Source organism: Geotrypetes seraphini, chromosome 10 (assembly GCF_902459505.1).
Source record: "Geotrypetes seraphini chromosome 10, aGeoSer1.1, whole genome shotgun sequence".
Lineage (NCBI taxonomy): Eukaryota > Metazoa > Chordata > Amphibia > Gymnophiona > Dermophiidae > Geotrypetes > Geotrypetes seraphini.
In genome coordinates this window covers 60,851,352-60,879,145 of record NC_047093.1, presented here as the reverse complement: position 1 = coordinate 60,879,145, position 27,794 = coordinate 60,851,352, and the positions used below count along the sequence as shown (strand labels likewise).

At 44.3% G+C, this 27,794-nt stretch overlaps 1 protein-coding gene across 2 annotated transcripts; it reads left to right on the top strand.

Moving 5' to 3' along the window:
- The first annotated feature begins 49 nt into the window (after window positions 1-49).
- On the top strand, window positions 50-27,794 carry C10H9orf116 (chromosome 10 C9orf116 homolog). Of its 2 annotated transcripts, none has more exons than XM_033962275.1 (3): window positions 50-304; window positions 26,167-26,245; window positions 27,035-27,794. In XM_033962275.1, exons 1-3 carry the CDS (start codon window positions 237-239, stop codon window positions 27,221-27,223), a joined length of 336 nt encoding a protein of 111 aa, XP_033818166.1. In that variant the 5' UTR covers window positions 50-236; the 3' UTR covers window positions 27,224-27,794. The 2 variants fall into 2 exon arrangements, with proteins under 2 accessions (XP_033818166.1, XP_033818164.1); XM_033962273.1 differs by lacking the exon at window positions 50-304 and adding an exon at window positions 577-903.

Genomic DNA, 27,794 nt, shown 5'->3' with positions numbered 1-27,794 from the left:
CCAGGACGTAGGCAGGAGATCCTGAAAATCCTGGTTTTACCCAGACCCGGGATCCGCTCTACCTTGAAAAGTTTTTGCTTAGATATGTTCCCAAGAGGTTAAACTGTTGCGGGTGTGTAAACAAGTCACTTGACTTGTCAGTACTGTGGGACTACTATTTTTTTAATGTATTTATTTATATATTGAGCTTTTGGGGGTTTCAGGCAATACAGATCCCACGATCTTCATTAGAAAGCATGGAGATCCGTGGAACCGAAGACGGATTTGAGGCCCTGACGCCTTTTAAGGCTGCAGCTGCTTTGAGGTATTAGCAGTCCACACTCATCTGCAGGCTGAGAACGTAATGTTCGGTTCCATAAGCGCCTGGTGTTTCTCTCCTATCATCAGAAACTATAGCTGGTGCCTGCAAGCAGATCGCCTGCAGGTTCAGAGACACTGAAAATCGACCCAGCGTTTACCAGCTGCTTCACAGTGATTTGCTCATTTCTAATTCTATCAGCACATAACATTGCATTGCATTTCTAGACCGCAAAAGCAGAGGGAAGTGCTGGAAGCAAGGGGACTCTCGGTAGGGGGAAATGATTTTTAGTTGCTTGGAAACCACACGAGTCTTTATGTCGCGCTAATACTTTGTTGCCGTGCTGCTGTCGCCTGGCAACAGTTGCCGGGTTTCTCTTTCCTTGTGTGCTGGTGCGCCGTGGGCAGCAAGCTGCCATATAAAAGACAAACATCCGACCTGTGTGCGGTTCTCTTATACATAAATATGTCTCAAACGCCCCCTCGGGAGCCTCAATCTAGCCCAAAGCCAGAGCTTCAACGTGAAAAGACAAGCGACTATTACAGAGTGAGCCAGGACTTGCCCGCCAGGTTCAATGACCCTGGATCCTGGTATGGTGGTTACAGGTGATGTAAATTGACCTTTTTGCCTGTTGAAGATCAGTTACATTATTTGTGATATTATAGTAAGTCTATTTGATTAACCGAAGGGCTCCAACATTCCTTCATCAGAGAATCTCTCTTTTGTGAGGTTACATGAGTTTACCGATTTGGAATGGTAAGACTTAGCCAAAAAGAAAATGTGCTGTTCAGATACTGTGGTAGCAAATTAGGCCGTAGATTAGCTAATGTACCAAATTAACTTTAGAGAAGTAGGAACCTCTGCTGCTATTAAGTATCATTATTAATGTATATAAATTAGCTTGTGTTGGTAGAGGAATAGCCTAATGGTTGGAAAAATAAAGTAAGGAATCACACCCATAGAAGAAAAAGACGAGTTTCCTGCTATTATGGCTCAGTTTGAGGGACATAATCCACCTTGGGCCACTCAGTTCACAGCGACAGCTGTGTCTCAACCAGGTAATGAAATTATTTTCATTTATCCTGCTTCCACTGTTGCCCCCCTTAAAACAGTGTTCATTGTGTTGTCTCCTCTCCACATGTTCCTGCATTTACTCTCTGCTTCCCTTTATCCTGGCTCTGTATTCTCAACTCCATAACTAAATTTTCTAGTGCCACAGGGATGGTATTCCCTCCCCAGCACACTTCGCTGATCTCTCTCCAACTATATCGGCCAACCTTTAGGAAATGAAATCCTTCACAGAAGGCTATGGTCCTCATCTGCTTCCACAGTCACACACACATATCATGTCTTCAAACTTTCAAGAACTACAAGAACAAGAGGGCATTCGGAAAAATTAAGAGGGGACAGATTCAGAACCAATCTTGGAAGTTCTTCTTCACCCAAAGGGTGGTGGACACCTGGAATGCACTTCCAGAGGGTGTGATAGGACAGAGTACAGTATTGGGGTTCAAGAAAGGATTAGATAATTTCCTGAAGGAAAAGGGGATAGAAGGGTATAGAGGATTACTATACAGGTCCTGGACCTGATGGGCTGCCGCGTGAGTGGACTGCTGGGCATGATGGACCTCTGGTCTGACCCAGCAGAGGCACTGCTTATGTTCTTAACAGGGAGAAAATAGGGAGAAGACTGGTTCACAGCCCACTGTGCTCCTTGGACAAGTTACTTAATGAAGGGGAACATATATTCTTTGTAAGTTTTTCTATTCCTGTTTGTATAAAAGGAACTGGTGAAACAGTTATCATTTTGCCAAGAAACCACAAGGTCTTTTCTTTTTGTGTTCTGAGCTCTGTGTCCCCATTTTGTTCTGTAGTTGACTTGTTTTGATAAGAAACATTTGTTAAAAAAGAAACATTGCGGGGGCGCTAGTGAGCTCTAGCACATATGGCAGCCTAGGGAAAGAGCTCCTGAGGAAAATAAGCTACAAATCGAAAATCATCGTGCTTTTCCTTCAAATTTGTTTATTATTTTTATCAAATTTTGATCGTTATAATGGCTACATCGAAGCCGGGCAAACGCAAAAGTGTGGAGCCGGTTTCTCCTAATAAAAATAATCCTAGCAAACCTGAAGACGAGCAGGCCTCCATTTTGGAAGAGCTTCGAGGCATTAAAGATTTGCTAACTGACACCAATCGGGATATTGCCGAGATGAAAACCGATATAGCAAACCTAAATGGTGAATTCGCTAAAGCACTTACCAGAATTGAAGTTCTGGAAAACAAAGCTTCAGCCACAGATGAATCTCTCAAGCTCTTGCGCCGCCAGGCCTCACGCACTGCACATCTTGAACGCGCGCTGGAGGACGCGAACAACAGGGCGAGACGCAATGGATTTCGTCTCCTTGGCCTTACGGAAGGCCGAGAATCGTGTGACCTGAGTGAATTTCTGGGTGCTCTCCTGCCACAAATCCTGAAGCTGCCTGAATCAACTAAGCTGGATTTTGACAACGTATTCCGGGTACCGCATCAACGCAGCCACCCCACTCGCTACCCGCGCCCGATTGTGGCCTCTATGGTCCGCCATGCTCAGACCATGCTGATAATGCAGCATGCCAAGCTACATGGCCCAATCGTGTTTGAAGGCAGTAAGTTGCTTTTTGTTCCGGATCTATCACCAGAAACAGCAAAACGAAGAAAACAACTTTTAGCATACAGACCTGCATTGAAAGATCTGGGAGCCAAGTTCGGTATCCTGTTTCCGGCGCGCATGAGAGTCACTCTAAAGAACAAAACAACAGATTTTGCCAATCCAACAGAGCTGGCAGAATTCATTGAATCTGAGAAGCCTTCTGCCATTGATAAAACCTGATCTTGTTGTTGTGTGGTGTTTTGATAATCCATGCTATCTGTTCTATTCACATGTTCTTCTGTACCTCATGTCTCACTGCCTTTATACTGTGTTGTTACATGCAAGGAAAAATTGTTATACTCTGGCTTGTCTAACCTATCACATTGATGATTTTTACTCTCACTGTGTGTTTTTTCCTCTGTGGTTCTCTTGTTCTGGGCTGTTAGTGCAGACCATTACCCCCATAGGGCATTGTTAGCCGTTGCTAACATGATGTTCATTACAGGCTGTATTTTTTTTGCTTTCATTCACAAACAGATTATTGTTGTTGCACTGTATGCTTCAATCACTGTAATAGGGATCATTATTTCATGCTCTGATATGCCTAATCTTTATCCTCTTGCATCATGTCTATAACATGTCTTTCTCTCAATGTCAAGGGACTCAATAATCAGGTGAAAAAGACCAAAATATTACGTTATGTTGAAAAATTTACTCCTGATGTCATTCTACTACAGGAAACTCACTTGTCCTCGTTGGAATCCTCCAAACTTAACCTGAAGTGGTGCTATCCTGTTTTATACTCGGCTGCGGTCCACAAAAAGGGTGGAGTAGCTACTTTTATTCGCCGAAGACCAGATTTTGCCATCTTATCTCACGCTGCTGATATGGAAGGCAGGAGGCTCAGTGTTCATCTTAAACTCAATGGAGATTTTATTTCCATATTCAACATCTATGCACCTAATGTAGACAGCCCTGCTTTCTTTGATGCTTTGGCTACTGAGATCACATTGGTTGGAGATTCCCGTGTTATCATAGGCGGTGACTTCAATTTAATACTGAATCCGCTCATTGACCGAAAATCTACTGTGCCCTACCGGAAATCTAGATCGTGGTTTAAACTTCAAGACCTACAGACTCAGTTTAAGTTGGGAGATCCATGGAGGACCTTGCATCAGTCGGACACGGACTACACTTTTTTCTCTGCACCTCATGCATCTTATTCTAGAATAGATTTCTTTTTGATCAGCTATGCTCTAATGTCGAAAGTCACTACAGCGACGATAGGTGAGATAGCTGTATCGGATCATGCACCCATACTCCTTACTCTCCAAGATCTGGGCACTCCCATCAACAAAGGCGCATGGAGATTCAATTCTAATCTGGTGACCGACGACACTTTTTTGCTTGAAATTCGGAATCACATCTCAAATTTCTTTGAATTAAATAATCCGGAGGATACCTCTTGGGTAACCACCTGGGACTGTTTCAAAGCCTTCATACGGGGTATGATCATTTCCTACACAGCACGTCGGAAAAAACTTCTCACAGATCAAGAATCTACTTTACAAAAAAAACTGAAGCAGGCGGAAAACTATCACATGCTTCATTTACGGGATGCAGACTCCTTGTCATCTCTTAGGAAATTACGTTTTGAGTATAATTTACTACTCAGTTCGGCTGCGGCCAAGGAGGTATTCATGAAGACGGCTCATTACTACTCAACGGCTAATAAATGTGGACATCAACTTGCTGAGTATGTGAAGGTCAGATCGGAACGGACCACGATTCCAGCTATCAAAGATGATCTGGGCAATCTCTGGACTAACACTGATGATATCTGCTCTCAGTTCAGGACATTTTATACTGATCTATACGCTTCTGATGTGCCTGACCCTCTCTCGTTTGAGCCTTTTCTAGCTAATTTACCACACTCTACCATTACATCTAAGGACAATGAAATGCTATCAGCACCTGTACATGAATCACAGATAAGAGAAGCCCTACTTTCAATGGCTAAAAAGAAAGCTCCTGGACCTGACGGTCTCACAGTTGAGTTTTACCTCGCATTTCAAGATCTGTTGATTCCGACTTTATCGAAATTTTTTGATTACCTCATTGCTACTGGTGATATCAGAGGAACATTCACTGAAGCCACAATAATAGTTCTGCTGAAGCCAGAAAAGGATCCTTTGGATGTAAGGAGCTATAGACCTCTATCACTGATTAACTTAGATGCGAAGATTTTTGCTAAAGTCTTGGCAATGCGGTTGCAAGCGGTACTACCCACAGTGATACACACTGATCAATGTGGCTTCATGTCAGGTCGCCTCTCCTCGGATAACACCAGACTCTTCTCTCACATTATCAATCAAGTTCAGCACTCTACAGACCCATTGGTGGCTATGGCTTTAGACGCGGAAAAAGCCTTTGACCGTGCGGAATGGTCCTTTTTATTCCACGTGCTGCGTTGGTTTGGATTCCATATGGATTTTATAAAAATGGTTCGGATTCTCTATGCCAATCCATCAACCAACCTGAGGATCAATAACTCTTTATCGAGGGCTTTCCGCCCGTCTCGAGGGACCAGACAAGGCTACCCTCTTTCACCTTTATTGTTTAACTTAATTTTGGAACCACTGCTTATCGCTATCAGATCAAATGCTCACATCATAGGCTTTAAATATGGGACCTTTCAGGTGAAACTCTCTGCGTACGCAGATGATATCTTGCTGTATTCGGTGCCTGAATCTCTCAGCAACATTTTTAATACCATCGAGTCATATGCTAGGGTTTCTGGATACAAGCTTAATATTTCAAAAACAGAACTCATGCCTCTTAACAATTCTGTGTGTCATGACTCCTTGAGACATCATGGGGTTAAACTAACGTCTCAAAAATTGAAATACCTGGGATTGTTTTTTGGCCCAACTCTGGAGGATACAAGTACCCTTAATGAGGATCTGTTGCTTCAAACTGCCAAAACATTGACTGAGCGTTGGTCTCCACTTAAATTGTCCTGGTGGGGCAGGTTGGACACCATCAAAATGATTCTGACCCCTAAGATAAACTATATTCTCTCGATGATTCCGTTTTTATTCTCATCGGGTGTTTATACCCGACTGGAATCAATATTGGTCAAATTTCTTTGGAATCAAAAAACACCTCGCATCGCTTTAAAGAAACTGAAAATGTCCAAGGAATGTGGAGGTGTGAATTTTCCTAGTTATTACGAATACCATTTAGCATTCCTGTCCAGACAAGGCTCTAAATGGATAGTGGAGTGTCCAATACTGCGTCCTCCTGCATGGCTTCTTTTCGAAAGAGCCTTTCTTTCTGAATATCATCTGCGCCTCTTACCCTTTGCAAATCCTTCTGCTAAAATCAAGCATGATGTCATCATCTCTTCCACCAGGAAAGCGATCCAGATCTTGGATGAATCGGCTGACATTAGATGGAACTCGACGACCCACTCATCTATATGGAACAATCCACATATCATGATTCAGGGACAATACATTGAATGGCAATCATGGATCAAACTGGGCGTATGTCATGTTCATCAAATAATGGAAGACTCCAAACCGCTGTCATTCACTACCTTGCAAGCAAAACACAATATACCCGCAAATCATTTCTTCCGCTGGTTGCAACTACATCACTGTATCTCTTCTAGCCACTTACTTAAAACTCTGACACATGTTGCTCCTACACTGTGTCTTTGGTGTTCAACATACAGTGGTGAAAGGAAGGAGGCCTCTGCCTGGTATCGTATTCTACGGAATCATAAATTCTCATCTTGTAGGTCACTACATGATGTTTGGAGTCATGATATTAATGTTGTATTCACACCCGTTACTTGGGAACATATATGGTTATCTGCTAGAAAGTCTCTCAAATCCTCATCAATAGCACAAATGATGTTCTTCATCCTACATAGGGCGTATTGGACCCCACATAGACTGTCAAAAATTGACAGTAAACACTCGAATAAATGTTGGTCCTGTTCCATTAATGTGGGCACCCTTGATCACATGCTATATCACTGTCCAAATATCAGGTCTTACTGGTCGCAAGTGTGGTCAATTATTTGTGATATTTTACCTATTTCATCTGCACTTTCTTTTCCAATTGTTATATTTGGTTCAGCTATGTTACCAGATGATCTTGATGTCTACCAATCCAGATTATTGTCCTGTCTGCTACAATTGGCGATTAAACCTGTTCTAGCTAACTGGAAAGACTCTTCCACCTTGGACTCTAATATCTGGTGGAATACAGTATGTTTATTTGTCAAATTTGAAAAAGTTGCCGCTGAAAAATCGAACTTTATACCTACTTTCAACAAAATTTGGGGCCCTCTTCTGACTGAGATATGATTGCTGTACTTTTGGGCATCTATACTTTCCCTCTTGCAACATATATCTACTTGATTTGTCAATATGTTTGTGATCAAGCATCTTACTTGTGATCAGTGTTCCCTCTAAGCGGGCGGGTGTTGTGAGCAAACTTTTTTCACCGTGAGCCAAAAATATCGGGCGCCAGCAAGTTATGAGCCAACTCGCCCGATTCTCCTCTCGCCGCCCTGCCATCTGCCGTACGCCTCTTCCGATCGTGCGCTGTGACGAGAAACATGTGCGCTGCGATGTAATATTTTGTGCGCCAGCGCACGCCAGCGCAGCTTAGCGGGAACACTGGTTCAAATGGTTTTATTTATTTCCCCAAATTTATTTTTGTTATACGCATTGAAAATATTTGATATTGCGTTTAAATCAAAATCTCAATAAACTTGAAACGAGTGCCCGTGAGATTGTGGGAGGGTTAAATACTCAAAACTTAGAAGTTTTTGCTACGCCAGCTTTCTGGTATCTTTACATACAGTGGCGTACCTAGCATATGTAACATCCGGGGCCCATCATTTTTTGGCACCCCCCCCCATCTGTAAGAAAAACATGATTTTTAGTAACAAACCACACGTCACACATGAGTACCTAGGAAAAGGCAGCATCTTACATATTGCAGTGAGCAGTACATCAATACACCCATTGTAAAACTAAACAAGCCAGACCAGCACAGATCAATCCTACACCGTCAATCCTAACAGAAAACCATGTCTTTCGAACACACAGAACACAGAAAACACCTTCGCCTAGTAAGGAATATGTAATCACAAACTAACCCCTCCCTCTTTTACAAAACTGTAGTGTGGATTTTAGCTACGGAGGTAACAGCTCTGATGCTCATAAAATTCTGAGCATCAGAGCTGCTACCACCAAGGCTGGTGCTAAAAACGCTTCACAGTTTTGTAAAAGGGGGGATAAAATAAAAATACATAGACAAAGGTTAAATTGAACCAGCAAGAAGCTGGACTCTGAATACAATGCTTCACAGAAACAGTGACACATGTCTCCTAAAGCAATAAATAAATAGAAATTTTTTTCTACCTTTGTCTTCTGTGGTTTCTCCTTTCCTCATCTTCTTGTAACTCTCTTCCTTCCATCCACTGTCTGCCGTCTCTCTTCCCCTATATGGCATCTTCTCTCCTTCTATGCCCCTTCCAGAAACTGTATGCCTCCCCCTTCCATCTCTCCTTTCACCCCATTGGTCTGGCATCTCTCTCCTCGCCTTCCCTCTCCCACACCTCTCCTCATAGTCTGGTATCTCCCCTTCCCTGATTCTCTGGCATCTCTCTCCTTTCCTTTTCTTCCATCTTTCGCTCCCCCTCCATGCTCTCACATCTCCCCCTTCCTTTTCCCTTAGACTGGCATACCTTCCTCCTACGCTCCAAGCCCTGGCATCTCCTTTAATTCCCTCCCTCATCTTCCTTCTCCCTCCAGCTGGGTACCGCAACACTCTTCCCTGCAGCTCTGCACTTCCCCACAATTGCCATGCTTCGGTTCCTCTTCTTCCTTCCTTCCTCCCCCCCCCCCCGCGGGACCCTGCGGCACCATCAACTCTTACTCCCTCTAATGTCGGCCCTGCAGCTCCAGACTTCCTCGCACCTTCTCCCCTCCCCCTTTGGATCGCTATTATTTTAAATGTTATAGCCGCGGAGCTGTATCCATCAGTGGAGATGTCTAACCTCGGCCTGCCCCGGAACTCTTACTGCAGCAGCCGCCCGTCTAGGCAGGAACAGGAAGTCACTGTTGCAGTAAGAGTTCCGGGGCAGGCCGAGGTTAGACATCTCCACTGATGGATACAGCTCCGCGGCTATAACATTTAAAATAATAGCGATCCAAAGGGGGAGGGAAGAAGGTGCGAGGAAGTCTGGAGCTGCAGGGCCGACATTAGAGGGAGTAAGAGTTGATGGTGCCGCAGGGTCCCGCGGGGGGGGGGGGGGAGGAAGGAAGGAAGAAGAGGAACCGAAGCATGGCAATTGTGGGGAAGTGCAATCCCCCCAATGCGTCCCCTTACCTTACCGACGCGTGTGTGCGCTGTGAAGAGAAACTTTGCGCTGCGATGTAATATTTTGTGCGCGAGCGCAGGCCAACGCAGCTTAGCGGGAACACTGCTTGTGATACAGTTCTGTAATGTTAGCTTTTCTTTCTTTTTTCTTATTATCCATGCCATATATGGTTCTTTTTTAACTGTATTTTGCTTGAAATAATAAAAGAAATTGAACTTAAAAAAAAAAAAAAAGAAACATTGCTTGACCTTAGACATTATTATATGCCATAGATGGAAACTTCCCCCCCCTCCTTATGTTTGCTACCTTTTTCTAGTTGCTTTTATGTATCCTGTTACCAAATATGGGCTTTCCTACAGTCATATGCTGAAAAAACTGACCCATGTGAAATGCTATAAATATGTGTAGTACTCTGAATAAAGGAGATATATCCCTTGGCATATTTGCATGTGCGTTTGTGTGTGACAGCAGAATGAGGCTAATACAAATTGGGACCTGGTCGTTTCACTTAACCCTCTACTGCCTTAACTACCAGCTTCAATTGTAAAGCCAACATACTGATGGCCTGATTGCCTTCAGGTACAGGGATGGGGGGCAATGTGCACTAAATCTAAACCTAATATAATAAAACCCTAAGCTGCGCATGCGCACTCCCACCTGCGTGAGCCCGTTTTCCGTGAGCTGTAGGGACCCGCAGGTAGGAGTGCGCATGCGCGCTACGGCACGGAGCCTGTCTGCCGCGGCGGCTCTTGCCGTCGGAAGAAAGGAAGTAGGAAACGGGTAGCGATCCCCACCTGCGTCGGAAGTCCGATGCAGTCGGGAATCTTGAAAGGAGCCGCCGCTGCGTCTTTAGAGAGACAGCTGGGACTGAAGGAGCCAACGGCAGAAATCGTAGCTCGGGGAGCTGCAGCTCCGCCTCTTATGACCCCGCCGCTCCTCCTTTTCGGGCAGCAGCAGCGTTTAAAATTTGCTGCTGTTGCCAGCTTCAGGCCTTCCTCTCTGGCAGGTCCTGCCTACTTCATGTTTTCATGAAGACAGGACCCGCCAGAGAGGAAGACCTGAAGCCGGCAACAGCAATTAATTGTAAATGCTGCTGCCTGATGAAGTTCAAGGAGGAAAGGGAGCAGAGGGGGAGAGAATGGTAGGGCATGGAGGTAAGGAGGAAGGTATGGGGGAGGGGGAGAAAAATGCTGCACAGAGAAGTGGGGTGGGAGGGAAATGTTGCAGCACAGGGAAATGGAGGGGCAGAAAAAGGAAGGAAGGCATACTGCTGGACAGGGGGAGCAGGAAAAAGGGGTTGATGGACAGGGGGGGCAGAAAAATGAAGTGAGGCCTACTGCTGGACAGGGGGAGCAGGAAGGAGGTGATGATGGACAGGGGGGAGGTAAAACAAAGGGAGAAGGGCTGCTGCTGGATAAGGTGAGCAGTGATGGGGTGGTGGAGGACACAGGGGAGGTAAAAGGGAAAATGGACAGGGGGAGCAGGCAAGGGGTGGTGGTGGATAACCAAGGAAAAAAAAGAAAGACAGAAATAAAGACAGACACATATATTCTAGCACCCGTTAATGTAACGGGCTATAAGACTAGTAAACATATAACAGGACACAGTAAGAGTCAAATGACATCTTACGTTTTAAAGTACAGCAAAATATAGCACATGTAATAGACACAAAATAATATACAGTGGTACCTTGGTTTACGAGCATGATTTGTTCCAGAAGCATGCTCGTAATCCAAAGCAACTTTCCCCATAGGAGATAATGGAAACTCAGATGATTTGTTCCACATTGTTCCTCACTCTTGCTTTAATGGTGGTCCTACATATATCCAACTTCACCCCCCAGCTTAGAATTATACTCAGTTCCAGTAAAACGAAACAGGGAGCATCTCGGGATTTTGAATGATTGTTATTTTGTTGAACTAGGACAGGACAATAAAGTGACGTGGGAGCGGCATAGATTGCCTCGTACATTTACTTTATTAGACATTCTCTGGCACACTGTTTCAGGCCTGCATTCCCTCTCCTTCAGAGCAGGATCTGTCCGCTGCCAGCGCCTGGGAACAAGCCGGCCCCAGTCAGTCTTCTTCCTGGCTTGAAGGTACAGTAGGTCAGTCCGGCGCCCCCTCCCTGGATCCCTGAGCTGATTTGAGTGCCACTTTCAACCCGCACAGGGCGAGATGCTTGGGATTGGCTGTTTCTCGCTGCTGGATTTTCTTGGGTTGGGCGCGTGTGGGGCTTGGTTTAACGGTGTGGTGGAGAAGTAGAACAGGCCTCGCTTCAGCTCTGAGCACGTTGCCAAGATCGTGGGGTGGCAGGGTTTGAAAATCAACTTAAGCTGTGGGTAAATTTTGCTCATTTTACAAGACGTTTGGTTTGCGAGTTACAAATTGCTGGAGTATTTTGCTCGTCTTGCAAAACACTTGCAAATTGCATTACTTGCAAACTGAGGTGTGACTGTATATATAATCTTAACCCAATATAAAAGCAGTGAGGATGCTTGTAGGGACTAAGGCAACTGATCACATTGTCCCCCAATAACATAGGTGAGATAAAAGGAAGCAGAGGAAAACAATTGGTTTTACAGCATATGTGTATGCAGATGATTTCCAAATCATACATCCCACTGATCCATCCAATAGCAATGACCTCTACGTTATAAATGTAAAACTTGACCGTATTAACGATTGGTTAAAAACAAACATGTTATCTCTTAATATTTTTAAAACCAAGTCTCTTTTTCCCATGGAAAGATAATATTCAAATTACATCTCCAATATGTATTTAATAACATTCCAATCAAATCTATTGACATGATTAAAATCTTAGGAGTAACTATAGACAACCGACCCAACTTTGGTTCACAAATTGATTCTGTGGTAAGAAGCTGCTTTTATAGACTTAGAATGATTAGATCTCTGGCAAAAATTCTGGAACCATCTTCAATATTTTAATTCATTCACTTATCATTTTGAAAATAGATTATTGTAACTCCTTATATCGGGGAATCTGTCAAAGATATTAGGCGCTTACAGTTAGTACAAAAAACATCCATCAAAGTGATTACAAACTCTGGAAAATTCAAACACGTTACTTCTCTTTTAAAAAAAAAAAAGCCCATTGGCTTCCAGTCCAATTCAGGATAACTTTAAGATTGCCCTTTTAATATTCAAAACCCTTAAAACTAAAGAACCAGCATTCCTTGATAAAAATCTTATACCTTATGAATCTAATAGATCCTTAAGATCGTCTGGACAGCATCTACTTTGGGTTCCTTCTTTAAAAATAATAAATACCTGTAGAACAACAATATTCTCAGGTACCACACCCACACTCTGGAATGCATTACCCACTTATCTTCAGGCAGAGCAGAACTTAGATAAATTTAAAGGAGCTTTTAAAAGCTTCTTATTCATTGATGCTTTTGACTAATTATCCTACTATTCTTTTCTTATTGAACCCCATAGTCCTTTTGTTTTTTCCCATATATATTTTCTTTTCTGTATTTATTGTAGTTCTTCCCCCTATCCTTTTGTTCTTATTACATTTATTTTGTGTCTTGTTCGTCTTTGTATATTTCATCTGTTTAATATGGTTTAATATGGTTGTTTTTATCTCTGTTCTTATCCCTATTTTATTGCTGTAATACGCTTAGTATTTTGATAAGCGTTTTATCAAATTTACAATAAACTTGGAAAAGGGCAAACTGGACATTTTAAATAAAAATAATCAAGGTCTAGATTGTTGGAAGAAAGAAAGAGAAAAGCTGAGCAGAGAGATTGCGTAAAAGACTCCATCTTTGTGATGAAAACAGTTCATAGGAAGATTAGGTACGTACCTTGATAATCATCTTTCTTGTAAATAGGCACATCATTCTTGAACCTGTGGATTGTGTATCTCTGATTGTGAGATCTGGTGTAGACAGCCTTATATGCATTTTTTTCTGATCTACCTCCCCTCACTCTTGGCTATCCTGTAATGCCATAGTTTGTATCAACAAACTCCAAAAACAGAATTGCCAAAGAACCTTATAAAGAGACCCACAAAAAGGCAAAAAGGTCAAAGGTTCCCAAGAGTGGTAGTAAAACAGTGTCCCCAGCAAAGGTTAAATCAATAACCAACACAATAATGTGTATAAGGTAAATAACTATCAGAATTTTACAAGACTTAGGTACCCTTCGCACTGAGGGTACCTAAGTCTTGTAAAATTCTGAGTTATTTACCTTATACACATTATTGTGTTGGTTATTGATTTAACCTTTGCTGGGGACACTGTTTCACTACCACTCTTGGGAACCTTTGACCTTTTTGTAGTTTGTATCAAAGCAGATGGTCAGCCCTAGAGAAGAGAATAATAATAATAATAATAATAATAATAACTTTATTCTTATATACCGCCAACAATCTTGCGACTTCTAGGCGGTTTACAATAAAATAAACTGTAAATACAATCAAGTGAAACTTTACGAACAGCTAATTAAAGAGTATAGCAGGGAGTGGTACGGGGAGTCACCCCAAAGGAAAAATTATGTTCTTACCTGTTAATTTTCTTTCCCTTAGATGCAGCAGATGAATCGAGACCAATGGGATAGCTCATATCTACCAGCAGGCGGAGATAGAGAAACTGATTAACAGGTGGTCCTATTGGCTGGCACTCCTCCTGTATCTCCAGTATAGCTCCTTGCCCAAGCATCCGTAACCAGCAATAGGCATAGCAAGGAAAAAACTTATTTCCCATAACAAATCTCAAAAGGCATAATACAGAATACAACCCTCAACAATAACAAACTTCGAAAAAACCGACAGACAATATCCAGAAAGGGTGGGGCTCTGGATTCATCTGCTGTGTCTAAGGGAAAGAAAATTAACAGGTAAGAACATAATTTTTCCTTCCCTAGCAACAGTAGCAGATGAATCCAGAGACCAATGGGATGTAGCAAAGCAATCCTCAATCTGGGTGGGAAGCAAACTCCGCCTCCGCAACAACCGAAGCACTAAACGCATCTACCGCATGCGCCCCCACAGCCAACCAGTAATGCTGAGAGAAGGCACTCTTGGAAGACCAAGTAGCCACGAGACAAAACTCCTCCAAGGAAAAAAAAAACTCTGGACCGAGTCCAAGAAGTAGCCATCGCTCCTGTGGAATGGTCATGAAGTTCATTCGCCAACCGCTTCCCTGCCATCAAGCAAGCGTAAAGAATGTCCTCCTGGACCCATCGAGCGATGGAGGCTTTGGATGCCGCCATATGTTTGAGGCGTCCCTTGAAGAATACAAAAAGATGATCTAAACAACCAAAAGTCATTAGAAACCTTGCTCGCGGAGAACGCCACGCACTTTAAAAAAAAAAAAAAAAAGCAGTGCATAAAAGCACGTCTCCCCATTTCTTCTCCCAGGAAGAAGGAAAGAAAAGTGAGCGTGTCATAAAAGAAAGGATGACACCTCCATAGAAAGAATTGTGGTACCGTCTGAACTGAAACCCCAGATTTTAGAAATCAGAAACGGGAATCCCCGCTGAACAAGGCCTGCGACTCGGAAAACTGCAGCCGAAGCCATGGCCACAAGAAACCCCTTATTCAATGGTACAAGGAGGAAATGAAGCCTTCTGTAAACTGCGAAGAAGTACCTGAAGATAGTACTCCAGACAGGGTTTACTAAGAGGTGTACGAACATACCGTACTCCGTTTAGGAACTGAACTACATGAAGCTGAGAAGTAAGTGAAGAGCAATATTCCTCGTCCTTGTAAAAAGCTAAGAATGGTGGTTGAAGCTGAAGGGAATTGAACGCTAAGCCCTCGGCAATACCCTGTGCCAAAAAGGACCTCCGGAAGGGTGCAAATGATGAGAAGTATCCAAGAAAGGAACAAACCTCCAAAAGGAAGCAGCAGCCACAGGTGAAGACGTCTGTAGCGCCTGGACAAGAGAAGAAACAACCTGCTTCGCATAACTCTTACACGGAAGTCATGACTTCTCAAAAGCTAGGTCGTAATACCCAAGTAGTATGAATATCCATGTTGATCGGACCCTAGGGGAGCAAATCTGGAGATACCAGAACACGTAGTCCGGCTGTCAAAAGACTCATCAAATCCGCATAGCAAGGATGGCGCAGCCAAGCCAGAGATTCTACAAAGACTGTGCCCAGAAAGCGAGCTCGAGACGACAAATACAAGCCATCAACAGCCAGGGGAAAACACTGAAAAAGAGAAACCAGAGGCAAGAAAGAAGCCACGCTGCTACCCCCTCTAACTCCCACTCCCTGTGCCCGCCGAAGAAGCAAGGAATCCGAGAATTGTGAGACGAGGCCATGAGGTCTAGTTCCAGGAGATCTCACGTCCACCAAAAGAGCTGGAACGCCTGAGCCAAAATTCCCAATATCCAGGAGGTAGAAGATTTCAATATTACAAACGTGTACACTTGCTAGAGCGTACACAGCGCTGTACACCGGAACATGCAATAAATGGGCTATGCTCAGATTTTACGGAAAGAAAGTCCATCCAACTCTTTTCCTGACCCTGAAAATGATCTGCCAACAGAAGAGGAAGATGAGGGTCCACCCATTGAAGAAGAACAACAACTTTACCTGTCAACTGAGTACATCACCTACTGCCCAAGCTGTAGAGAAATACCCCCATCATAATACTGACTGAAAGGATCCTCAGCGGTATTCCGGAAGAATTGTCCGAAGCTCCAGAAAGGCAGCCTGACCATGCTCAAGAGTAGAAGAATGAACAAGAACTGAGTCGCCACCTAAGACCAGACTCCTGGAGCTGAGGATGGAAGGCACCGAGCCCCCCAACCCGACAGCTCAGGATGTTTGGCGGCCACGAGCTAGTCCAGCAAGGACTGAGGCATGCTTTTGAAAAGAGAAATCTCACTGAGTCACCAAATCATACAGAGCGATGCATGAGGAGCCTACCAAATAATTGGAGCCCTGAGGTACCGGGAACCACCGGAACAAAAGCGACTGCTGTAGCGTTATAATGGGAAAGCAAGCCGAAGTTCCCAGTGGAGTCAGCAACAGGGATCCTGTAACCTGTACAGAATCCCATATTCTTGGTCATGGTGATTGAAGAAGAAAGCAAACCTGAGACTGTGACCCATTGCCCTAGTCTCCGGGAGAAACACATTTCTCTCCTATATGAATAAAAACAGCTCCCCGATATACCTATAAACAGCACAGGAGAAAAGAGCGCTGTCCAAATTCGAAGAGCCATGTCCAAAGAACTGAGGAAAGGAAACCACCCTTTTCGTGTCAGTCAAATGGCCCGACTGGAAGACGTCCGAATCAAGCAGTCAGTCAAGAAGAAATTAGGTGAACCACCTGGTAGCGCCAAAACGGTACCCCTGCCCACATTTTCCAAAATGTCCTTGAAGCCTTGGGTAGGTGAAATGGCATGTGCCAAAACCGAAAGCGCAGCTCAAAGAGAGGCAAGCAAACCTAGTGCCGATTCGGAGTCCATAGGGACAATGTAAATAGTCTCCCAGTTTTTCTGCAGAAATGTGTAACCCAAAGAAACTAATTCAGCAGAATGGGATCCAGCCTGTCCAAAGCCCTTGGCTTGGGCACCATGCAGTATGTGGAACCACGTCCCTTAGTTCCCGAAGAACTACAAGAACTGCCCTGAGGACCAGTAACACTGAAAAGGGAAACACAAAACATAGAGACCCCAAGAACGAACTAGAAACCTGAGGAGGATGCAAAGTTGCAAGCATCCAGAAAAATCATCACAGCCCCCTGACCTGACATTATAGCGTCTTCTCCCTCAGGAGAAAGCCTGAAGAGTCATTGGACGAAGTCAAGATCCCCTCAGAATGAAGTGCAGAAGGTCAGGAAATGGCAGTATGAGAACTAGGATCTGCAAGAAGATTCTTCTAGGAAAATCAAGTTTCACCATGGAAAGAGGAATATATCGGAACCATGAAAACAGTACTAACTTCATGCAACATGAGCGACATACGTATGTCCTTTAAAGTGAATACGTACTAGACGCAATCCAGACGCTGCATCTACCGCCCCGTGGAAAACAACAGCATCCTAACAGGTATCCGACCAAGCTCACATCGCGAATGATAGAATAACGATAGAATAGGTAACTAGCTCCTGGTGAAAAGGAGCTGTACAGCCCTTCCTGTCTGGTCGGGGGGCCCGTCTAGCCTGTGCCGTGAGAAAATGGCGACAGGAGAAACCAGCATGATAAGCATGGAAATCTGAAGTCCAGGCCCCCTCAGAGAGGAGAAAGATGCGGTCTTCCAAGAAGTAGGCTCAGGGAAAATAATCTCAGACTTTCCCCTCCCAGGTCCTCCAACACGTGCCCTGGGCCACAAGCAGCTGCACCGCACATGCTGCCTGCTCGTTGGGTCGTCTAATAAAAGGGATTAGAAGCAGTCGGAAACCGGGAGAAACTGCCAATCCAAAAATAGAGGAAGCCAGTCCTGCCATACGAATAGGAGAAGAGCCAACCGGCCACCCGGCATCTCCCCTAGACCCATCTGCAACTCATCCAGAGAACCAGAGAAGAAAACAGCCACGCAGGCAAAGCCTCCTAGATATACAGGCCTCAAGAGAGACAAAAAGAAACCTGCATAATGTACTTTCAAGCGTGTACTGCCTGCTGCTGCGATGCGCGGTGTGCTAACCCGGTGCAGAAGGCCACCACACTGGGCTGGCAACCACCAAGGTCAATTAACTCTGCAACCCCCTGACATAGCTAACGAGCTGGGCACATACCACCAGCATGCACCTGAAACAGCAGGCAAAGTGCAAAGAAACACTCCCCGAGCACACAAACCGCGTCATATGGAGTGTTTTCACTGTATAGTTGCTCCTTTTTTTTTTTTTTTAAAGCAGAAAAAGTGTACCGTATCCATGTCCAACAACCCAGATTTCTCATCCCGCCAAAAATGAGAGCCCTGGGAAATACTGCGGCTCTGCCGACAGTGAAGCAGAACTGCCCGCCAAAAACAACTGCCTCGTGAAAAGGTCGGCCCACAGAAAAGCAGAGCCTCAGGAAACGCTGAGGCTTGCCGACAACGAAGGGGCTCGGTCCAGCTGAAATGTACAGCTGCAGGAAACATTGTGGCACTGCCGACAGCACAAGAGCACCGTCCCGCTGAAAAATACAGCCTGCCGTTCGCAGCAAAGATGAAGCGCATACCGTCTTCACGCGGGAAAAATGGTGGCCACCAGTTTGCCAATGACCAAACCGGAGCCCTCCAAAGATAAACACACACATGCACCCCCGAATGACCAAACTTCAGGTCTGCCCAACCGAAACCCCAGAGTCCAGAACACAAAATAACAGCGGCTGTACTCACGCGACGTCGAGCCCGCATTGCATACAGCAACCGCCAAAAGATCCACATGGTGAATGAAAGTGCCGGTGGATGCCAGTCGTTCATCACAAAAAGGGCAGAAACCCATTGCACAGAGCCGGGAGATGCTGGGAAATGCCGGCTGCTCAGCACTAGCAAGGCAAAAATGTAGCTGCAGGGAGTCCCTTTTTTTTTTTGTAAGGGAAAGAAGAAAAAATAGGGACTAAGGCAGACCCTCTATCATCGGAGGGAGGGTAAGGCAGGGACAAGGGAGGGCCTAAGTGTAACATCTAAAGCCGGCACCGTTCAGCCGGACACCCCTGTCTCACTGAAGAGAAGATCTCAACAGGAGAAATAAATCAGCCAGCTCACTGAAGAGAAAGTCTCAACAGGAGAAAATAAAGGCCTAGTTACAGCCAGATTCCAGGAGCTAGTTGAATAGCGACTATCACCTGCTGGGAGATAGAGAATACTGGAGATACAGGAGGAGTGCCAGCCAATAGGACCACCTGTTAATCAGTTTCTCTATCTCCGCCTGCTGGTAGATGTGAGCTATCCCATTGGTCTCTGGATTCATCTGCTGCTGTTGCTAGGGAAAAACAAGTTTGTTCTGCTTATAACATTTAACACAAAACAATCATGAAACATATAACGAGGTGGAATGAACAAGCCACCTACCTGAATGAAACCTGCACTAACAGTCATTGTTTTGAAAGATAGCACCTAGTCTCTTCAAAAATAGGAGTGGTCTCTTTCCTTGACTTTGCTGGACAGAGGAAAGAAACAAGATATCCGGTAATATGGACATGCCAGACATTAAGCAGGCTAAAGAACATTTGACAGGATAGGCTTCAAGAATGATGTGCTTATTTACTAGAAACAAGATCATCAAGGTAAATACTTAATCTTCCCTTCTAGAGCAATAGGCACATCATTCTTGAAACTGTGGGACATCCTCCGGGAACCTAGGGCGAGACAGATGAGCCTGCTGAAAGTACAGAAGATCCAAATGTGACATCCATCCTATAAAACTTTGTGAAGGTATGGAGAGAGGACCATGTGATCACTCTACAAATTTCTTCAGTGTAGGCTGCTTTAGACTCCACCCAGGTGGAAGCTACGCTCCTAGTGGAATGTGCCTTTAACTGGAGGTTGCTTTCCACTGCCAATATAAGCTGAAGAAATGGCCATGCAAATCTATCTAGAAATGATCACTTTTGAAGTCGATCAGCCCCAGCAGCCAGTATCCGCCAACACAAAGAGATGATCAGGCAGTTGGAACTCATTTGTTACTTCCAGATAACAAAGAAACACTCTGTGTACATCCAGCAATTTCAGAGCTTTGTCACTCTTCTTGGATCACGAGGGCATGAAAGCTGGCAACTGTACTTCCTGGTTGACGTGAAAATTGCAGTCTACTTTCAGCAAGAAAGAGGGGACTATATGTAGCCTAAGGCCTGTAGTTCAGAAACCCAATGCACTGATGTGACCACCCCTAAAAATGGCGTTTTAACTGTCGGGTCCATCAATGACACGATCTCCAATGGCTCATACAGAGCTCTAGTGAGAGCCTGCAATACGAGATTGAGACTCCACATTGAAAAACAGTTGACATATAGGAGGATGCAGACGTAATGCTCCCTTCAAAAATTTGAACATATCTGGGTGAGGCCAATGTCCTTTTTATTTGACTGGGATCTGAAGCATGAGTGACACACTATCTGTACTCTGAGGTAGCCAGCCGTTAAGCCTTTTTCCAGCCTTGTTGAATGAATGCTAGGATTAGCAAAAACTGGTGCCCTGATCAGGTGGGTCCTCACTCTTCTGTGCACACCAGCCCTGGAAGTACTTCCAAGCCTTCACATAGGCAGCCAAGATTGTCTGCTTCTTGGACTTTAGGAGAGTGGCAATCACCACTTCTGAATAGTCTTTGTATGCTAAGGCTAAGTGCTCAAGAGCCATGCCATAAGACCCAAGAGCTCCGGATCCTCCAGAGTGATTGAACCCTGTGAGAGTAACCCCGGATGACAGGGTAGTCAGACCCTGGTCGCTCTTTAGACAGACCAGATCTGCATACAATGGACGCTTTGGCCAGTCTGATGTAACAAGAACTATCAGCTATGGATGTGACATTATTCTGCACAGGACTTTGCCTTTAGCCACAGCTGCACCAAGTCATTCAGATCAGCGCTTCCTGTCTTGTATCTTCGACTGAAAAACCATGCTGTTTTCTTGTTGGCTGCTGACACCATCAGATTGATCCTCGGGCACCCCCACTGACTCACAATGCTGTTGAATGCTGCCTGAGATAGAGACCCATTTTCCAAGATGCAGAGTCTGTTGGTTGAAGAAATCCACTTAAACACTGTCCACTCCTGCTACACATGTGCTGCTGAAAGCGCCAAAAGTTGGATCATCGCCTACTGAAACATCATTTGGGCCTACAACCATAGAGCATTCTTGGTGCCTCCTTGTCAATTGACATAGGCTACCAGTGTTGCATTGTCCAAGAAAACTCATACCGCCTTGTTCTGCAGTGAGCTGCCAAACACCTGCAGTGCCAGATGGATGGCTCTCAGCTCTAATCAGTTGATGGACCACTTCCCCAGCCATAGGCATCTGTCATCAGAATCCAAGTGGAGACGTGAAGAGGCACTCCCTGAGCTACAGACTGTGGTTCCAGCCACCAGTTCAAACTGTGACACACTTCTGTTGTCCACAGCTCAATCTGTAATGTATCTGGCTGCAGGGTCCAGTGGGGCAAGCACGTGCTGGAGAGGACATAAATGTGCTCTAGCCCATGTGACCACATGGCCATCATTGACCCCCCAGCACCTGCAAGTAATGCCAAGCTACTGGTGCTGGCCTTTCCCAACACTCCCTGATATGACGCGTGACGTGAACTTCACTCTATGGGCTTCTGGGTGAAAAACTTTGTTGTCCTTCATGTTGAAACGAATGACCAGATACCCCAGGAACAGTGTGAGCTTCAGATGGCTTTTTTTGGAAGTTTAAATATGATCCAGCCCAGTCTATGCAAAAGCTGGATTACGAGCTGCGCTGCTGTCCTTCTTTCTGATTCAGATGGAGCTCATAACAGCCATTCGTCCAGGTATGGATGCACTTATATCTGCTCCTTGCAGAAGTATGCTGCTCCTTTGTCCATCATCTTGGTGAAGGTGCAAGGGGCTGTGGCCAGCCCCAAACTGAAAGGGTGAGAACTGGAAGTGCTGCTCCAGAACATGAAACCTTGAGAACTTCCTGTGATTCAGGAAAATGGGGATATTCAGATAGGCCGGTGAGAAATCCCCCCTCCCTCCCCAGCGCCATAGAGGCAATGACCAACCTCACAGTTTCCATGCAGAAGTGTGGTGTTTTGAGGGCAGCCTCCAGTCCTCTGAATCTCTTTTGGACACAGAGTATATAGAGTATTTGCCCAAGCCCGACTCTGCGTCTGGGACAGCTTCTATGGCTGCTAGCCCTAGTAACCTCTTTATTGTTGCTTGAACTCTGATCACTTTCTCTGGCTTTCCCACAAGAAAACCCACAAAGAGGTCTGGAAGGAGACAAAAGAACTCAGGCTTGTATCCCTCCTGAAAAATATCCAGTACCCAGCGGTCTGAAGTGATCTTCACCCATGTTTCCCAATAATTTTACAACCTCCTTCCTATCCTTGGAGCGGCTCCTGACCTAGCATCAAAACTGCTTCTTTGGAGTGACTGAAAGCGATCCCGAGGACTGGGGATGTTTAGCACCCCAAAACCTGTGTCTCAAGCCTTGAAATGATCTCTGGATCCAAAGTCTTCCTGAGTACTGGTGAAGTTTCCTAGTGCTACGAAGATTATCTCGACCTCACCTTCTAAGGGCCTTTGGTCTGCTGTCTGGTAAAGACTTTGGTTTACAATCCTGCATGCTGGCCATAAAGTAGTCAAGCTCTTTAAATTAACTTGTTTCTCCTTTGATATTTCTGGGCCATAGACTAAAGTCCACCCTGTATTGTCCAACCGTTGAAGTTGCCATCTAAGCTCACTCCAGCCTATCCAACCATCCAGTTGCTTGCAAGATATTTACCAAGCAATTTGCTCAGCATTGCCTTAGAGGCTGAATCTCTTGCCCACTGTCTGATCCAAAGCATTCTATAGGCAGAAATAGCATAAGAAACTTTGCTCAGGACCCTGAACAGATCATACAGAGCATATACCACATAATCCACTCCTGACATAAGGAACTGGAGATCTGCGTCAGCCTCCACTCCTGAAGCACAACATAACCTCGAGTAGCAAGCAACATAGGATGCCACTTTCAAACTCAATATCACAGCCTCAAATTGCCTCTTAAGGACAAAATCCAGTTTGCGGTCCTGTATATCTTTCAACACCACTCCCCTCTTCACTGGGGTGATTAAATTTGCGGACAATATGAAGTTATTCAGAGTAGTGAAGACATAGGGGGATTGTGAAGATCTACAAAGTGACATAATCAAGCTCGAGAAATGGGCATCAACATGGCAAATGAGGTTCAATGTGGATAAGTGAAAAGTGATGCATGTCGGTAGCAAAAATCTCATGCACGAATACAGGATGTCCAGGGTGGTACTTGGAGAGACCTCCCAGGAAAGAGACTTGGGAGTTCTGATCGACAAGTCGATGAAAACATCTGCATAATGTGTTGCGGCGACGAAAAAGGCAAACAGAATGCTAGGAATGATAAAGAAGGGGATCATGAACAGATCGGAGGTTATCATGCCGCTGTACCGGGCCATGGTGCGCCCTCACCTGGAGTACTGCGTCCAGCAATGGTCACCGTACATGAAGAAGGATATGGTATTACTCGAAAGGGTCCAGAGGAGAGTGACTAAAATAGTTAAGGGGCTGGAGGAGTTGCCGTACAGTGAGAGATTGGAGAAACTGGGCCTCTTCTCCCTTGAAAAGAGGAGACTGAGAGGAGACATGATCGAAACATTCAAAATACTGAAGGGAATAGACTTGCAGATAAAGACAGACTGTTCACACTCTCCAAGGTAGGGAGAACGAGAAGGCACTCTCTAAAGTTGAAAGGGGATAGATTCCGTACAAACGTAAGGAAGTTCTTCTTCACCTAGAGAGTGGTGGAGAGCTGGAACGCTCTTCCGGAGTCTGTTGTAGGGGAATACACCTTTCAGGGTTTCAAGACTAAGCTAGACAAGTTCCTGCTAAACTGGGACATACACAGGTGAGGCTGGACTCATTTAGAGCACTGGTCTTTGACCTGGGGGCTGCCGCATGAGCGGACTGCTGGGCAGAATGGACCACTGGTTTGACCTAGCAGCGGCAATTCTTATGTTCTTATGGTACACTTGAGTAACCTGCACCACCAGGGAAGCTACCTTTAGCAGAATAAACGGCTGATGAAATTCAGTATCCATCATGTAAAGTTTTGTCATGGCTTTAGCCATCCATAAAGGCACCTCCAGGACCTCCCAATGGTCTGTCAACATCTTAATAATGTCCAGATGTATGTAGTCTGAGTCTTAGTGCTGCTCATAAGCTAGCACTGGGCAGTAGATGTCTGTTGAGGTTCTATCTTTAATTCTTGGATTCAGTAATAATCTCCAAAAGCACTGTGGGCTTAGCCTGTGTACAGTTGAGTCTTCTCTAAAATCCAGGGCTGCCACCTGGTCAGGACCTGGCCCTCCCAGGTAGGATGCAGAATCTTCTAGTACTGAGGACCCACACTGGGCAAGTAAAGGCATAGATACAGACTCTACTTCATCCCAGTCCTTTTCTGACTGTACACCCATATCTTGTGCATGGCTCTGCTGTGGGGAAACCCCAGGCGTTGCCACCGCCACAACTGCCAAGGGGGTCACTGCAACCACTGAAATTTAAATACGTTTCATACATCAAGCTTATAAATTCTGGAGTTAAAACCAGACCAGGATGCCTAGATGCCGCTTCCTGGTACTCCTGTGTGCCACACACTTTCCCAGTTCCAACCAGGATTTTTGATCTGGAACTCGTGTCATCTTGGGACCCATACCACCAGAGGGACTCAAGGCTAAACCAGTGGCTCCCATCCCCCTCAAGTGCCATGTTGGACACATGATCCTCGGTCAGCCATCCAGCACTAATCTGGCTTGAATCCAGAGTATCCTTGTCTGAGGAGTCCATCTAACCCAATTTTGAGTCAAATCAAGGTGTTTTGATGCAGAGAGGCTTTTATTCCAAAATCAGGAAATTCAAGATGGCCGCTATGGCAGTGATTTTAGCATCAAAAACAACCTGTGAGAGCTAAATAAGGGGTCAAACAAATTCAGGGAACAGGATTTTAGAGATAGGGGACACTGGCCTTAGCCCCAGAAAACTTTAAAAATTACTTTTACCCCCCCCCCCCCCCAATTTCTCTCATAAGCTGTTACAGCCAGTGTTGGAAGCTGCTTAGGCTGATAACTGCAGAGAGAGAAACACTGTCTTAGACAAGCCTGGAATCTCGGATAGCTTGCTTATTAAGACTATTACTCAGTTCTTTGGGTTGGACTGAGACCTCAACCCCCACTGGAACACAAAAAATAAGGGGGAGATTGCAATCATCACCCAGTCCTGGATATAAACTGTGGACAAAACCAGGAGTGAATCTTGCTCCCAAGGGAACAGTCCCTGAGCTCCCAGACTGCTAATGCAGGTTGGTCAAGCAGATGTCCTGCAAAGCAGGCTGCCTCTTGGCTCCAGACTTCTTCCCTCAGAGTGTGTGTTCTTTAGCAGCCAGAGATAGCTGGAAACCAGAAGCCTCTGTAGCACCAAAAAGCCTCAAGACTGGATAACATAAAACAACAAAAAAAATAAACAAGAGGAGGATAGGCTCCTTCCATCTCGTGAATAGAGAACACAACTGAGGAGTTACAGGACAGCTGAGAGTGAGGGGAGGCAAAGTGGAAAAAATGTAAATGAGGCTCTCTATACCAGATCTCAAAATCAGAGATAGAGAATGACATGGTGACAAAATTAATCACTGTTCCCATCCCCATGATAACCGCGGGAAACCATCTCCATGTCATTCTTTAAGCGTATGAATGGGCACAACCACTGACCCTCAAGCCTTGCATTGAAGAATGCTGGTGTAGAGGGACTGAGGTTGAGATAGACACTAAAGAATGACACAGGCTGGTTTCCAGCAGTTATCCATGGGGACAGGAATGGTGATGAATTTTTTCACCTGTCATTCTCTAATACACAACCCTTTTGCACTAGAATTAGCATTTATTGGGTTACAAACTTTAGGCACTCTCTCTGCAAGATGTTTGCTCTTTTTACAGATTGTCACAAACAAGTTAGTAAATGGATTCATTAGATCCTACTAGCACAAAGAAAGCCAATCTAGCTGCTTAGGGAAGAAGTTATCAACAAGGGCTACCGTTAAGATTTGTTATTTTATAGTTAACCCCAGGTTTTGGAACTAGATCTCACTGCAATAAAATGAGACCTATAATAAAACAACACAACTTAATAGTAGACCACACTGGACTCATTCCTTGTTTTCAATAATTCCAGATATATAAAGACTCACCCAGTGTTCAGAACAAGTAACCAGACCTATGGAAACAGATTGCCTACAGTCCACGAAATGCCCGTAAGTATGTATGCCACAGCTTGAGTAGTTTGCGTGGAAATGGCATCTCACTTCTTAAGTTTATTAGGCTAGTGCTATTCTTGGCCTTATTGTCAGCAGCTTTTTAGGTAAATTGTCCTAGGTGAAGGGCGAAGGCTTTAAGGGCAGGTATATGTGAGTAAGTGAGCAACTGGGTGAAGGCCATGGAGTATGTGTGATCAATAGTCAGACTGGTGGGAGACTAGGTTTTGGTGAGATGTGCAACAAAGAGGCAATTGTCTTTTGTTTCACTGTCTAGAAAGTGCTATCATACAGCCGACATCATGTTTTAGAAAGGGAGGCTACTGGTTTTTGCCAGTGATTTCCAGAGAAACTGATTTACTAAAGTTTTTCTGCCCATAGACACAAAATAGGAAAAAAAAAAAGCCCTCAGTAAACCAGTTTCTAAAAGAGCTATTGCTGATCTGGAAGGGGATTCCACCCCCCTTCACCGAGGACAATGTTGGAAGGATGGGGAGGAAGAAACAAGAGAAGATTAAGTTTTTGGGCTGGCTCCTAGATTTTGTGAAAATTTGTCAAGGCCTGCCATACAATATAGAAGCTACTAAACATGAAATATACTGTACATGTATATTAATAATGTCAGTAATATAAATCAAGGAAAAAAATTAAAAAAACTTAATTTGAATCTTCAATCATATTGAAGTTGCATGCATATAGACAGGTACCCATAATTTTAATAACAAGCTAAGAGTTAAGGAACACTGACTAAGCTCTCGTTTCTTGCTTCTTTTTTTTTTTTTTTTACAGACTTGTTTCAATAGTTTATCCAGCAAATTTTCAACCCAACTGCGGACTACTGGAATGTACAGAAACCACGGTTTTAACACCATCATGGAAAGAAGCGATGTGACTGGCACTGACAACTTCATCACTTTCTATGACCGACTCAACTTTCACAAAAGTTATAATATGAATGGCCCTTCATTTTCACACTAATACAAGAGGGTACTATACACACAAGAAACTAAACACTAATATCATGAAAATTGCCTGGTTTAGAAAAGAATATATGGATTTGGAGATAAGAGTCTTTCATCTTGAGATGAATGTAGAACATTACAGCTACAGTTGCACATTTCATTTAAAAATGCTATTACAAGTAATCTAAATCTTGGAAAAACAAAGAAGGAATTGTCTGGGTTAGTAAGAAAAGAACACCTTTGTTTTAGCAAATTGGGCCAACTATTACCTCTCGTGAAATAGCTGCAAACTCATGTGAAATGTATTAGATGTCTTTAAACATTACAGGATATACACTGGCTAAAATTAGAACTACATATTTAAGGAACAGTGGTTAAATAAAGGCTTGATTTATAGCCTTTTCAGTTGCTTGGTAGTTATGAGTAATTAATACCAATTTGATGGGTGTAAACCATGATCCAAATTGGATGGTATATATTTCCTGCATAGTGTGCCCTAACACAGGATTATATACCTCTTGTTCAATGTTCTTCACACATTTGTCTTAAGTATTTTTAAATAAATTGCTGGGGTATTATTTTCTTTA